Here is a 16,793-nt window from a genome sequence, read left to right as displayed (position 1 = left end):
TCCAATTCAATTACGATTCCCCCAAAATGATTAATACAACGGGGCGGTTTTACGCTCAGCAGCCTGTTGGACAGCGGTGTCCGGCAGGTTGCATAATCAAGCCGGCCGTTTGAGGGGCACGAAAGAAGCGAAAATTCACTGCTCAAAAACGTCTCGGATGTCATCAAAGAAGGAGGAAGAAAGGAATGCACGGCACGCATCCAGCTGTGGAAAATTGCCCTTCCAAAAAATGCCACACAAAACGTCGGCTTGAGCAATTAGTCTGGCTCGGAGAGAAAAATTGTTGCAGACGAATTCGAGGCAATAATTGTTGCAGATGAAGACGAGAGAGAGAGAGAGCTAGAAAGATGCGGGTTACTTCTCTCTCTCTCTCTCTCTCGCACGGCCACCGAAACAAAACAACGAAATAAAATTCCACGAGCCGAGGCCAGTGCATTACATCGAAATAATTTATATAGCAGCCTGCAGAGAGAAAGAAAAAGAGCGAGGTCCGTCCAACTTGGTGGCGGCTCCTCGGAGGCGCGCGGCTCCGAGGCGCAAATTATAGGTTGGGAGTCGGAAAGGCAGGGGTGGATGGGATGCTGGATGGCTAGCTGGCTGGCTGGCTGGCATGCAGACACACATCACACAGCCTGTGCCCGCGCGCTCACTCTTTTTTATATTTCTCTCTCCGACTGCTGTGTTTTTTATAATTCACTCTCTCTCCGCAGCCTGCCGACAGATGATGCACAATTTCAACGAGCCGAATTAATCTATTGGCACGGAGGAAAATTTATATATACGCAGTTCACAATCTCTAATTGTTATTGCCTAAATGACCTGATAATATTTTTGACTGGCCTGAATTAGTTGAAATTAGTATTCAGCTCGTGGTGTTGACCGAGAAAAAGAGCCAATGCGATATTTAATTTTCACCGTTTAGGATTAAAAATTGAAAGTTCTCTTAATAATTGCCTTTTGAATAAAACTGGTTGTCATTTATTTTGTTTTATCATTTTTCATAAATGTCGAGCTATTCAAGCCATCCAGCCTCCAAAACGATGTGCATAATTTTCTTTGTACCTGGCATTCTAAGGCGAAAAGCATAAATATCGGCCAGGTCAATCGTAGCAGAAACAACTGCGAAGATTTTTTGCCTCGAAAAACAATTTTCTCCCGTGATTGGCTCAACCGAGTTTAATTTTAAGAATGCAAAAATATGGCAAGAGCTTTAAAACTATAAAAATGTTTCTTTTAATTTTTTCTCCAAATATCGCTTAAAAATCAGATTTTTAGGAGACAAATAAATTTCGCCACTTCACCAAATAGGAAATTCTGTAGTGTTCGAAACAACCAACCAGATGAAACCATCCTTGATTAACAATTTTCTGGTTCTGGTGAAATTTTCAAGACAAAACCATTTTTGCTGTCGTTTCTGCGGCAATTGGTTGAACTAATTTTTAGATTTCAGCACGTCAAATGAAATTGTTTTACACTACAAATTTAATACAGATGTCCCACATTTTTTCTCCTCAAGATTTTAAAATTAAAACTTCAATCTAAATACAATGGAACAAACCTAAATATGTTTGCTTTACATATTTCATCATAATTAAAAAAAATTCATGTTATACTTAAGAGCTTTCTAGTTGTTTCTTGATTTTTTCACGTTGTCAATATTTTTATCTTATGCATCTTGATATTTTTTCGTACAAAAATTCACCAGTTGCATAAACCCTAAGTGTTCGAAGCCGCCAACAGATGGCGCCACCGTAGACTTTCGATTTTAAGGCACTTCCGCTGCGATTTCAGACTCAATCTAGCTACGGTGCATTCTTCAATTAATTTGCTAATTTTTGACGTGCTGAAAACCAAAATCGGTTCAGCCAATCGCCGTAGAATCGTGAAAAACTATTTTTTGAAATAAAAAAAATCTTTACAAACGTTTCTACGGCGAATGGCTGAGCCGATTTTGGCTTTCAGCACGTCAAAAATTAGCAAATTAATTAAAAGAAGCAAAATAGCTAGATTGAGTCTGAAATCGCAGCGGAAATGCCTTAAAACCGCTTAAAACAAAATTTCTAAGAAAGTCTGTGGTTGCGCCATCTGTTGGCGGCTTCAATAACTAAGGGTTTATGCAACTGGTCAATTGATTACAAATTAATCAATCTTTGTAAAATAGATCCCTTAGCTCTAATAAAATATTCTAATCAAATTTAAAAATAAAATTGCTAATTTTTCAGTATGATAAATACACTAACTCTTCAAGTAGTTGTTGTTATTAATTGATTAATTATATTTGAACATTAAAAAACAAAAAAGTGCGTTACTCCTTAGAGGTAAGTCAGATGTAAAACCTGATGTGATGCCGTGTCGTTTCTCTACAGACATTAATAGTTAATCACTTGTGGCTCAACTTTTAAATATTTTACAAAAAGGCAATCTCGGCCGCTACAACCTGATCAAAAAGCAGTTTTCCTCTCAGGAGAAGAATTAAGATTTAATTAATATTCATCGCTGTTTTCGGCTAATGACGATCGAGGCGTATTACAAAGTCCAAAAGCAGCAGCGGCTCGCGGTGTAATTTGCCCGTTCGATGGCACGGCTGCACTCTGCTGAATAATAATAACAACACACACACATTGAGAGAGAGTGTGTAGTCATTCTCGCCGCGCGGCAAGCAAGCAAATTGGCTCAAATCGCGAGAGCCAGGAGACCCTCGCGTACGGCTTTTTTCCGACTAAATGAGCGCGGCCCTGGTGGATCGTAAAAAATAATTTGATGCGTTGGAAATGCTCTGCTCTTTAACCATTTCGGGCTGGCCGCGCGTAATGGCCAAATTAATTTTTAATCACAAAAAAACGTGCTCGTCCCGGCGCACAACATGCCTCGATAATTTATGGGTCTGATCGAGATGAACTGCACTGCTTTTTCCTTTCTAATAAATCTTGATTCGCCCGACCAGACTTTCCTCTCCGATGGCATCTGCGACGACGACAATTGTAGTGAGATCATGATCGGGACGTGTAAAAGACGATTGGTCCACTCTATACAATTCTAGCAGATGTTGGAAAAAGCTCTGACAAAATTTGTAATAATTTATTTACAAAAAAATCGAAATAAAATGCAGTGAAAAAGTTGATAGCTCAATTTACTCTGAAATTTTATCTGAAATCGCAGTAAAAGTAGCAAAAACTGTAAATTAATGGTGGCACCATCTGTTAGCAGCTTTGAACTCTAAAGAATTTTACTAAAAATACCTTTGCTAACAAGGATTAAATTTTTTAACGCTAGGTTTTATAACTTCTGTATCATTATTTATTTATTTAGGATTATAATTGGAGTGAAACTATTTATTGGTTTCCTTTTATCTCTAAAACGATTCAATTTTAATAATGAAAACGAGTAACATCAAATTTATCAGCAAAAACAAAATTAGTTTACTTTTCAGCTAAATCATGCAGCTTTAATTTATTTTTATAAAATATATTATTTATTTTTCCAAAAGAAAAAACGACTACTTTTCACACCCCTAACAAGGGGAAATTGTCTAATATCATTGAGCCCTATATACTAGTAGTGTGCTCTGCTCTTTTGAGATTCCGGGTGCGCGCGCGACGACGCAAAAGCGGCCGCAGTTGGCTGCCTGCTCGGATTTGCTGCAGGGGATGCGTTGATTTCGCAATTTCCTCGCCTCGAACAGCGATGCTTGTTTCGATTGAGTTGATACGCGCCGGCTGCCAAATCCAATTGACCCTTTACCCAGTGATTTGTGGTGTGCAGGCCTCTTGTTTTCTGCTGCGTCTCTGCGCTGAACCGGCGCTTTTCCTGCAGAAAATTCTGCACACGTACGCAATTTCTTACGCTTCACAATCTGTCTAGGAAGCTGAAGCTGGTCGGCATGAAGGTTTTTTATTCAGACAGAGATTTTTATTGATTAACTTGGCTGAAATCGAGTCTGATCCAACAATACACAGTTTATTTAATTCGATCTTTTTAAAATAAAATAATACAAATAATTTAACAAACAGCAACAATTAATTTTGTATAGTAGCGGTATTGCCAATGCATAAACTCGCCCCTTAGGATTCAGTTAAAGCCTTAATTGACCTAAGAAGCACTGTAATTTTTTGAGAAAATTGGCTGGAAAGTTACCGTGCTTTTCAAATGGTAATGGCTGTCTCCTTACTTGAAATCCGATTTAATTTCAAAACCAAGAGTTTCCCCAATAAACCGTTGGACAGATCTCTACGAGAGGAATCGGAATATGCCAAGAAAATAATGTTCAAGCATTGTAAATTTTGGAGAAAATTGGCAAAATTTGAATTTTTATTGTAGGAAGGTCATTTTTTTATTATTGCGAATTGTTGAACAAATTGTTAATCGATCAATTGGCTATGGCATCCAACAATTTAAATAATTTTCAATTGTTGCCCAGTATCATTCCACTTTAATCCATTTCTGCTCCTCTTGTCGACATCAAAAAAATGAAAATTCCAACAATGTTAAATTGCTTTCCCAATGTGTGAATTTTAAGCACGTGAGGCTTGCCACATGTCATTAGCATAGAATGAAGCAACTGCCCGCTCTCTTGGTGCCAAAATTTGGTTGAGCTGGTCATAAATCATAATTTCGTAGATCGGCGGGCTCTTCGTCATGCAAACTGGCGCATTTATCAGAGCCGACAAATGGTGCTTAGGGCCCGGTTAAATTATTAATTTATTCCGCGGCCCCAGGCTCCATGCACTCAAATTACAAAACAATAAATAAATTGTGTCATTCCCGGTTCTCGTTGAGAAAAGAAAAATCGGCGATTTATTAAGCTCTCACTAGAGCGCGTTATTAAAAATATTATTATTATTGGCTCAAGATTGATTCTTGTATGTCACATCATCAGAAGCTTCATGCAAATAGCCGTGTGTGTGCGGCAGGCAAAACATTACTGTCGTGGCAATAAATAATGAAAATTGAAAGCCATAAAATCTGCATACATAATTCGGCAAAACGGTCGTGCATCAACATCAGAACGCTAAATCGACATGTTCCACCGGCACACACATGTGCACGCTAAGTGTGGGATTATAAAAAAATATATATTTTATATTTATCGGCGTCATGTGTTGTGTTACCCAACGAGGAAATAAAATAACGCATCGCGGCCGATATCAAAAATTGAATTCGGTATATATCTACCAAACAAAAAGCAAGAGAGAGAGAGAGGAAAATAAAATTATGTTCCGAGAGGCTTGGTTCGTCCTCTCTCTCTCTCTCTCTCTCTCTCTTTTTCTCCTCTCTGCTCAAACACACACACTCTCGAACGGCACACACAGCCATAAGTTAATGCTTTAGGGTTGCTTGACTAAAATTTACGCTCACTAATTATAGGTTAGCAGGCATATAATTATAGATGTGGCTTGGATAGTCTTAAACAAAAAGGAATAAAAAATCTCGCTTGCTTATATATGAATTCTACACATCATATAATACTCCTCACTGACAACTCTCGCGCAAGAATTTATTCGTATCCCATTTTAGATTAATCAAAATCGTACTTAACAGGCAAATGATATGAAAAGGGGCAAGGGGCCCCAGCACATAGTCCCTTGAAAATATATTTTTCTTTCGCACGCGCGTACGTATATGAAAAATTCACCTTTTCTCGTTATTTTCGACGCCGCATTTCGCCTTTGGCGGCTCATCAGCGCGGGCCCAGCATCGCGATTTTCTCACGCGCACGCAGAAAAACTGACCCGGCTCTACAAAACGAGACACCCTTTTTCTTCGGAAGTGTCTGAATGATTTAGGTTGCACACAACGCGCGTAAAAACATACCCAAACCATCAAAAAATAATCTAATAAATAATACAGAGAGGGCTGCTCTGCGTGGTTTATATATTTTCAACAATTTTTTATGTTTTTGTTACGACGTGGACTTTAAATATACCGTATATAACCACGAAACTTGAAATTTCAAAAATCCACTGTCATAACCAACTAATTTTGCCAAGTTTCCTCCATTTAATTTTTGGCCTTTATTATTGTAAAAATCAGTTTATAATTTACAAATTACTTTAACTCGAAAAAATCTCTGCATGTGATAATTTTCAACTATAATACATTTTTATAATTGTATGTATTTATCATTTTTTCAAAGTCAAAATTAACATCGGAGAGTATTGAATAAAAAACGAGCTTTCCAGATCAAAAGTAGTGCGTTCGAATACAGAAGAAACTTTGTTTTTCTCTTCTGTTATATATATATTGCTCAAATGGAGCAATCTAATGAGATTCAATAAAATTTTGAATTCGCTCCGACAGCAGTTAATGCATTTTATTTTTTTTAAATAATCTTTTATATTGTGCCTATATAACAAATGTGACACTGACTGCATATTAACAAAAAATAGAAAACTGTCAAATTTATGTGTCAAAAAAGTTGGTACAAATTTCAGATTTAACTCTATGCGTTAGAAATAATCATAGTTTCACTTGGAAATATTTTGGAATGTAAAAGGAATAATCCCTCTCAAACTCTATACTGATCAACGATTTAAAAAAACCCTGACTATTTAAATGGGGGAACAAAATAAAAAAGTTAATGATTTTTCTCAGTAAATATTAAATATATGCATATTCATTGGTTATGTAGATAGAGCTATTTGTTCTCACCAATTTTTTACAGACATTAGAAATTCATGGTAAAATAAAACAGGTCGCCAATAAACCTAAGAGTGCAATATCCTGCCTTCATTTGGCATGATAAACCAATTAACAATTTTTTTCCTATTTAAGATTTTAAAATATTTAAACACACTTTAGAAACTATGCCTCTCTGCTGGTAAATCTGGAATTTTGGCCTCATTTTAGTTTGAATCCAAATATTTAAACCAACGTATGAGTATATTTCAAGAAGAGATTTATTGACCCTTCTTCGGGTTCTCAGGGACAGGATTGTAGGCACATCAGGGCGTTCCCTGAGCACCTTGGTAGCTTCCAGAGGGTCTTAATTGTACACATTCTGATAGCTCTCAACCTAGCCGTTCCAATGGTGTGCAAATCTTGAAGATCGAAGCATTACACAGCCCGACAGGCATCGTTAAAGTGGCTACATGAGGAATTTAATAATATTATCGAGCGCTCGAGGGCTACCCTGACGCCAGGGTTCCATTTCCTGCTTGTTCTGATGGTCTTGTCTGACCTCAGGGGTGATCCAAAGCTAGTTCCGAGGGTAGAAAACTACTGATTATATGAAATTTTGATTTTTTCCCTTTTCACCTACTAAAAATGACCATTTTCAACCTTTGAACCCTCCGTTAATAAAAAAAACTGCAGGTTTCTCCATCCCAAAAATTTCAAGGTGAAGCATTTTGTCCAATACTTTAGAAAAAAATCCATAGGTATCGCTTTTTAAGAAAAATAACTCATCAATATTGCAGTTTTTTTTTTAAATATTTTATGCAAATATAAAATTTAATGGCCGTCTAACAAAGCATCATTTGGTTCTATCTTTGTAAGTACAACTTATTTTATTCATATAAAATAAATTTATTCTTCCTATACAAGTCAAACGGAGTTTCAAATCACAAATAAAATAACTAAACACAATTTGAACGGCCTCTTTTTCAGATTTCATCCTGCTTTTCTCGGAAAGGTACCTGGATTTTTTTGCAAAACTGGAGCATGCTAATATGATCCTTACGATATATCAAAATGAATCAAACACAATTTAATAATTTAATAGATTCTAGACCATTTATATCAAATTATTATTTTTATCCCGCTTTTGAAAATCAAAACCTTTTTAACTTTATGTTTACGAACGACGTGTGTGAAATTAAGATTTAGAGGGTTGCGAGGGCGACGGGGGTGGTCGGCCGGCTGGCTGGCTGGTCTGGGTTGATCTATTGCGGCGTGATTGGTAATGACAGCGCGCAAGCAAGTGACACCGCACGCCGTTCTGCCGGTCGGTCTGCCGGCCGACGGGGCAGGCAATGAATCTCATGATATTCCACCCCGCGCGCGGCTGCGGCGCGGCGTCTCTGCAACCCCCCTGAGCGACGCCGCAAACTAAATTTGATTTGCGGCGTGAAATATCATATCCAGGGCGAACGAGCGATTTCACGGCCGCCGCCGCAGCCGCGCGACTTTATTATTTATATGCTGTGCATACGAGCGCAGTTTTTGCCCGCGCTGCTCTTGACCACGGCCTGCTCATTATCGCCCCTTGCGCGCACAATTTATTTGCTCAGGGGCGGAGAATTTATTGTTGTCCCTTAATGAAAAGGGTTGAGCGCAGGAGGATCGCCCCAACGAGCTTTCGGATTTTTTTCCCGCACTAAGCTGTAATTATCTCGAATCGGAGATGATATATTTCATCTTTGCAGTTGCTGTGATTTTATAAAAATCCAAAAAATAAATTCCATATGAAAACGAACCGGAAAAAAACAAATTTATTCAGCTTTAGGTTCCAATTTGGCTTAATTATTTATGTTGAAATACATCTTTACCCCAATACCCCTTAAAGTGGAATGATACTGGGCAACAATTGAAAATTATTTAAATTGTTGGATGCCATACACAATTGATCGATTAACAATTTGTTCAACAAATTGCAATAATAAAAAATGACCTTCCTACAATAAAAATTCAAATTTTGCCAATTTTCTCCAAAACATATTTTCTTGGCATATTCCGATTCCTCTCGTCGAGATCTGTCCAACGGTGTATGCCACTTATTGGGGAAACTCTTGGTTTTGAAATTAAATCGGATTTCAAGTAAGGAGACAGCCATTGCCATTTGAAAAGCACGCTAACTTTCCAGCCAATTTTCTCGCAAAATTACAGTGCTTCCTAGGTCAATTTAGGCTTAAACTGAATCCTAAGGGATGAGTTTATGCATTGGCAACAAACATTTTCCAGGCTTTTGCAGTATCATTCCTCTTTAAATTCTGTAAAATTTGTTTAAGTATTACTTTTCTCATTAAAAAATTAAAATAAAATGTTATATAAATAATAATATTAATTAATTATTTAAATAAAGTTCTTGATATTTTTCCCTCTGGAAATGGAAACAATCACCATTCCTGTAATTATTCTAAATATTTTTCAAAACTTTTTTGTAATGTTGACATTTTACGTACCCATTTAGAGTGTAAAAAAAACAATTCGAGTCATTTATTGGACCAAATCTTCATATAGCTTAACTATTACGTCTATTTTGAACGGATATACACAAACATTACAACACAGTCAACCCTTTTGCCAAACCCTGCATCAGCATCACTGCTCTCCGAATTTCAATTTCAAAAAAAAATATTTATATTTTTGCTTTTCAAATTATCATCTGTGTGTAGACTGCATGAGAAAAGAATTTCTTAAATTAACATATTGGTCAAATTTTCAACTTAAGAGGTAGTTTATCACTTTTTAGTTGCCGCACCTCAAAGAAATGTTCAAAAGTTTGGAAGGGAGGGATATGCTTAATGCTTTAAGATAGAACTTTACCGGTAAAAAAAGGGAATTTTACAAGTATAGTGCATGGTTCATTCAGTTTATTATTGGTATGGGGAAGTTCAGCAACAATTAATCTCTACACTCTAATCATAGGACCAATTAACTGATAATTTTTAGAATTTGGCAGACTCCTCAAGAAATTAAACGGCTTTTTGCCATTGACTTTTTGCTTGATTTCGATTCCTCTCGTCGCAATCCGTCCAACGGTGTGCGAATTTTGAGCTAGATTTAATTAATTCTGAAATAACTCCTGATTTTCATAAGGGAGACAGTACTCACCGCTTGATTAGCATAATTTACAAACTTTGGAGCCGAGTATTTCTCGAAAATTTTAATGGCAAAAGCACTTTCCCAATTTCTAGAGAAGTACTTCAAGAAAATGAAACGTGGAATAGTTTATCTTGTTAAAATAAATCTTGAAAATACCAAAGTTTCTAAAAAAAATAAAAAAAAATCTCCCGCAAGAAATGGTTATATCGACACGATTCATTCATAAATCCAAAATCAGCTGCAGTGGGAGGATATGATTCCCGATTTGTAAACGAAATTCGAGTCAGTGGGCCAGAAGCGGAGCAAAAAGTCGGCACGGCGGCGGAGATGGTGGCCGCTCGGCGCGCGTAATTAGGCCCTTGCTTTTCAAAGCATTCCAGTGCCAAAAGAGCACCGCGAGGGTGATCCGCGCGCGGCGGAGAAGCGGCGGGGGGCGTGGCTTGGGTGGGCGGGGCGCTGCAAGCGCCAATGGCCGCGCGACGGCCGGCGGCTCCGCGGGGCCGCAACGGGCGCACTCATTGTCAGCGCTCGACCAGTGCCCCAATACCTCGTGCCGGATTCGAATCGGCGATCGAGAACGAACGAGCTAGAGAGAGAGAAGAAGTGCCGTGCCAACAAACACACACTCACACACAGCCTCACGCAGGAGCGCGACAAAGGACACACAAACTCACCTGGCGAATGCAGTTGGCCCGATTGGCGCGGCGGCTATGTTGAGCGACATGGCTTCAGCGCCGGCCCTGCAGAGGACTAACCCCATCATCACCACCTTCAAACAAGTGAGTTTTAGTTTTTGGTGAAAATCAACACCCTGGCGCTCCGAAAATTCGAAATTGGTTTATTCTGGAGTCGATTCTGGCGCAGGAAATCACTCCGATGAATCACAAAAAGCGGGTTTTAACACTTTAAAGGAGATATATATAGACTAAATAATACAAAAAACTTCGGAAATATGCGAGAGGAATTTGAAATCTGCTAGAAATTTGAGAGAAAGTTGGCAAAATTTTAATTTTAATACTCTCTTTCGGTTATTACTCACTAAAACAGATTTCCATACTTTGATCTGTTTTCATATCTTATTTTAACAGACATTTTTAGCTATTTTCAATTGTTGCCTGTGCCAGAAACCATTATTCAAGGATATAATTTTTTTCAAAATATAGTCAAGTAAACAAAATGTTCAAAATTAATTTATGGAATGATATAGCCAAAGAGAATAAAACTAGCAGCGAAAAATAAATCAATTTCAATAAAATTAAACAATAGCTTTGAATAGATCCCTGTATTTGCAGAAATCTAAATTAAATTTTAAAATTTGTGGTTGAGGGTTTAAATTATTTTGTCACAAGACGCAAAAAAACTTGGAAAGTCACCTTCAAACAGTTTTTTTTTCATATACGGCCATTAGAGATATTACATATGCACTCAAATTTAACGACATTGCATGATAAAAGGTCGAGATAAAATAAGAAAAAATATAGCATATTAAAATTCAAGATTTTCCCTTCCAAGAGAAATGGAAAGGCTTGACCAAGTGGTTTTAAATTTTAAAGGTGATGAAAATAAGAAAATAACTTATGTCAAGACATAAAATTAGGACTTTTCATGAGTTTTCGGTCGTCAGTTTTGAAATAAATCGTAAAAATTAACGCACAAAAAACAGCGAATTTTGTTTTCTCGAAAATTTTAGCATTATTTCAAGACTGGCCATTCAACAGTAAAAAATTGTATAGATTTAATTTTCTTATAAAACTATGCCTTAAATGAATTAATTTATTTATGATAAATGAATACGTCATCTCTCTTTTCCTGCGCAAAATTTATAATTAAATTTAGGCTTTTATAGTTTTTAATCTACTTTTTCCAAAATTATCAAAATATAGAATATCTCAACTTTTCATAAAAGGCAGTGAAAATTACATATTAAAATGAAATTGGTTGACATTGGAGGCAATCAAATATTTTGGGCAAAAAACGTCTTACGAAAATCTTTGCATATGATTTGAAATCTTTAAAGTGATCGTCCCTCTCTAGCGGTGAATTTTCTAGCCCTCTGTTTTTTCCTCAAAGTGGTTTAAGAGGAAAAAATAATGAATAAAGTAAGTAAAACTATAATAAGCAAAGTGCGTAGTAAATTGGTTTATAGTTTTATGTACCAACAAAAATTATAAACGTCACCTTTTCAATTTTAAGAACGACTTTTTAGCCTGTAAAAATTCCCCCACATAAAATTACCAAGTCAAAATATCAATAAAATCATATAACTCTCTCGTTGAACAAGTTACACCAATTAAGTTGATAAAAAGCACAACATTGTATAAAGAGGAAATTTCGAAATGAAACAAAAATGAAAGGCACCGGCCGGTTATTATACAGCACTAGTAAAGACTGGCTCGGTGCAAAATTCACGCACCTCCGAGGCGGTGGCACGGAATAAAAGATTAAAAATCTGCTCTTCGCGCGCGCGTTCTCAGTGAACTTTTGACGAGCGCTCCGTAATTATAAGCAAATTAAATTCACGCTCTACGCAGACGAGCAAGAAAGGTCTCAGGGGATTTAATTAGTATTCCTCTGCGCGTCGCTAATTCTCCAGCTTTTTCCTCAAAGCATCATTGATCATACACACGCCGAGCAAAAAGTAAAAAAAAATGTTCAAATTGCTTTTTCCGCGAAAATCGATCGCGAGGGGGGCTTTGTGCAGATTCATTCTGCGCGCGTCAAGCAAGATGCGGTAATGGCAGGCTGCGAGAGGTGCTAAGTGCGCAAACAGTATGCATTTTGATGCGCCAAATTGGCGCGCACACACGTCGTTGTTTGCAATTCATAAGCGCAAAGTGTGCAGCGCCCTGTCACCGCGCGGGCTCAAATATTAATGACACACACACACACACACGCCTGCCTGCTGCGAGCGAAATGACAAAACGCGCGCAAAAAATAAAGCGTATAAAATATACACCTCTGCTGGACAAAAAGCCATGGGAGCCACCAAGGAGCTGCGACGAGAGCCTTTTTCATCACGGTTTCAACTTATTTATCGATCGAAAAGCCAAGCTGACATATGCATATTAAGCAGCCTTTTCTCTCTCCCTCAAATAAATAGCAGTGTATTATATGCAGGGGCCGATTTTCTGCATCAGTAAACATTTATGCAGTATACAGCCAAAAAGTGGAGGAGCAATGACTAAAGAAAAGGTGAATAATTTGTTTTAATAATTCCAAACAGTATTAATTTTAATATTTTTTTCAATTTAAGAATGTTATAAATTTTTTAATTCATTAAACCAGGAAATTGTAGACCTTTGTTTTAAATTTTATAAATTATTATTTATTATCATGGAACTCAAAATATTATATAATAATTTTCTTTTGAAGATATTTGAAATGAATACATTTTTCGTTACATATATACCTCTGAAAAATTAATATAAATCATTAATTTGTATCCCCATGCCCTCAGGGTTTAATTTAATTCTTGTGAAAAATATTTTTTAAATTTATTCGAATTTTAAACAAAAGAAATCGCCACGTTTGTTTTTTTACCCTTGGCATATTATTTTGTACAAATTTGTCAGCAACACCATCAGAGTAACCTGAGTTTTTTTTTAAATAAAAAATTCAATGATTTTAGCATTTTTTCCTGTTATGACTTGAAAGTGTTTTTACTCAAGGAAGGCATTTCTGCTGATTAAATAATCAGACCTGTCCTCGTTGATAAAAAGCAATAATTTTTATAATAATATGTGACACTGCTTTTTAATAAAATTTAAAATCTTATGAATAGGGCGCTAGTTGGAGCTGAAACATGCTTAGAAAAATAAAATCTTAACTTTCAAACACCATTTTTTTCAGGAAAAATTTCCTTTTTAATTCTGAATCAATAATAGACAGTGGGAAATAAACAAAACAATTTTTAGGCTGAAATTGATGCTAAAAAGGAAAACGAATCCTTTTTAGTTGTGTCCACCAGCATTTAATTTATAAAAACAAATAAATAAAAATGAAGGTGAGATATAAATTTGTCTTTGTAGAAAACGAAAGTCTTGATGGCCAAAATATCATCAACTACTGGCCTCACATATCGTTCGCATCAGTGACAAAAAGTGCTATCAGCTGTGAAAAATTGCCACTCGACCGCAGAGCAGAGATGAACCGCAGCTTCAAAACCGCCGACTAAACAGTTGACAGGCGTGCAATACATTACTATTTTTTTACTGCTGCTGCTCGTATTTCAAAGAAAACGGCGGAAAACGTGTGCACTCGGAAAAGCCATAAAGCACGCGGGAAACATAGAAACAGCTCGTTAGGCGCGCGGCCGGCCGTCCTGCCGGCCGGTTGCTTTGTTCCGTTTGTTCGGCGGGCGGCGCGGCTCCGCTCGCCGCCAAAGGGCCTTACGGCTCACTCGGCAGCAAAAGTCAACACGGCAAACCCTCTCCGCGGGGGGCACGCCTAATTTACGACTGCTCTTTCCGAATTAAAACACTCAAGGCATGTGTTACTAATTTGCTTTTGCTTTTTTATTATTTGTGTCCGCGACGCCTCCCGCTGATATGAAGGCCAAAAAGGTGGCACTGATGATGCCCATTTATCTGTCAACTGCATGCTCCCGCGGCCCGCACAATGCGCTCTCATTGATTATTGCCTCTCTCTCTCTCTCTCTCTCTCTCGCGAGCGGAGAGCATGCAGGGGTGCTGCTGTGTGACACAATGGGTGCTTCTTAAAACCAGGCCATAGTGCCGCTTTTGCGCCATGCAGCACATTACATTTTACGCGTTTTATCGCACTGCACGGGGTTTTAACACGGTGACACATTAAACTAAATATTTAGTACGAGATTTGAGAATTTCAGCTTGTTTTTAGGCAGAACAAAAATTGTTGCCTCATAATGGTATATGTTTTTCGGCAAAAATATCATTTTTCTTTCTAGGAGATAAAATATTTATGATTTTCTGACAGTTAAATTTTGATTAAAAATAAAACTTAAACATTTTTAGGGCTTGCGTAAAGATCTTTCAGTCGTCTCAAGAAAAATTATTAATTTGAGGGTTGGAAAAACTAAATTTTCCATGGGAAATATTTTAAATCGAGCTATCATAACAAATCTGCTCTATTTTAGACATTTTAGGAAGTTAGTCATTTTTCACTTGATTTTAAATTAGCAAAAATAAGAAATTCAGACACTTGCATTTTACAGAGCCTAGAAAAAATATTTGGCTGACTAAAATTGACGATTCAACGATATAATAACGTTGTATTTAAACTTTCTAGTTACTCGAATTGATTTAATTATAATTATAATACTTGAATATACTCAGTTGATTTTATACATAAAATGTAATCACATTTGTTGGGCGTTATTGAGACTGCTCTCTTCATCAGACTGCCTCCTATGTAATTCTTTATAGTGAAGACAAAATTTACAATAGATTTAAATCAAAATTAAAAATGTAAAATCAATTATAAACTTTATCCGTGCAATTGATGATTAATGGCAAAATAAATGATATAGACGTGATTTTGTTCGGCATATTTTATACAATTAGTAAAATAATTAAATAAAATTATTCAAATCGAATATGAAAAGAGGTATACACTTATTTTGCTTTGTTATTCAAAAGAAATTCCAATAAATAAAAGTTTAAAATGTATTAATACCTAAATAATCAGAAATAAAAAATAAATTCTAAATTATTTAGTAGTACAGTATTTTCCAACATTTCATTTTGCAATATTTCTTTCGAAATTCGAAAGCTGCAGGAAGTGCGCAGCAGTTTGAACAGGAAAAGGAATAAGACGGGGTGCATTTGAACAGGCCGTGCAAGAAAACGGTAAAATGCGAAAGGAGAGAAAATATAGTCCGTGAGAAGTAATGACTGGAAAACTGCTGAATAAAATCGATTTCACCCTAATTGAGGGATGATGGGATCGTTTCGAGGGTGAAAAGATGAGGAAAACGATAATGCGCCGCGTCAGCCGCGCGCGGCAAGCATAATTGGAGTTGAAAAATTTATTCCCATCAAGCCACGAAGAGAAGAACTGCGCGTTGGGGAGAAAGAGAATATTATTATTCCCACAGGGCACAAACAAAAAAACAATCACGTGGCGGCAAAAGGGCAGCAAAGGTTTACACCATAATATACATATTAATTTTATTTTTGTCTCTTTAACGTCTTAAGTTAGATTAATACAGGAACGAGACCATGATTGACCATTTTTTTAAATTTTAAATAGCTTAATTTAATTGTTAAAAGAAAGAGGAAAATTAAAGCTTGCTCATTTACTCTAAAATTTACATCGCTTGCCGGATTTAGATTCCTCTCGTCGAGATCTATCCAAAGGAGTATGAACTTGTTGGAGGAAACTCTTTCTTGTAAATTAAAATCAGATTTCAAGTCTTTGGTGATCACACTATTTTTTGCAGCAATTTTTCCAATTTTTTGATCAATTTTGGCTTTAGTACAACCCTCTAGGATCAATTTTCGCGTTAATATCATGAACTTTCCTGATAATTCAATCAGCAAGTTAAAAACAAATCTACTTCCAGTATTTAAAAACAAAAATTCAGGGTTTTTAGGACGTTTCTTGGGTGGTCAATGCTTCAAGAGCTTTCAGAATATTTATCCATTATAGTTAACTTCCTCTCGTCTCATTTTCTTTGGGGCAGCAGACGGCAGTTTTCCACATTTCGGCTTGGGCTGGCTGGCTGGCTGTCCAGGTATACAAATTGTGAAAAAGCGTAATTATTTTTTATGTCAGTGCCCGTGGGATTATTTATTATAAAGGCTGAGTAAAACCGACGCTCACCCGGGCTCCTTCTCGGCTCAATGAGAATGAAATATCGATGGCACTGAACGATATATTTATGTATGGAGAGAAGAGAGAGAGGAAAAAATAACGCTTGCCGGCTAATATTTTGACTGTGCCTTCTTCGCGAGCGCGTGTATTTAACTCTTCCTATATATAATGCATCAAAAGTTAGATCGTGCGACCCGTATATTCACTTGTCTTGATGTGAATGGTGCTTCTTCCGTAAA

General features: G+C 36.8%; 1 protein-coding gene across 2 annotated transcripts in view; it reads left to right on the top strand.

Annotated features, from left to right (window-relative positions):
* Sp1 overlaps window positions 1-16,793 on the top strand; it is a 163,169-nt gene that overhangs the window by 133,854 nt on the left and 12,522 nt on the right. The window contains exon 2 of one of the 2 annotated variants that reach the window (XM_065493281.1): window positions 10,385-10,541. The exons of the other annotated variant lie outside the window; for it this stretch is intronic. Within the exon in view, the coding sequence (XP_065349353.1) occupies window positions 10,473-10,541 (69 nt within the window). The 5' untranslated portion in view covers window positions 10,385-10,472. The remainder of the gene's footprint in view (window positions 1-10,384; window positions 10,542-16,793) is intronic. 2 annotated transcript variants of the gene reach the window in all.

Source organism: Cloeon dipterum, chromosome X (genome assembly GCF_949628265.1).
Source record: "Cloeon dipterum chromosome X, ieCloDipt1.1, whole genome shotgun sequence".
NCBI classification, from domain to species: Eukaryota; Metazoa; Arthropoda; class Insecta; order Ephemeroptera; family Baetidae; genus Cloeon; species Cloeon dipterum.
This window is presented reverse-complemented; position numbering and strand designations above follow the sequence as displayed.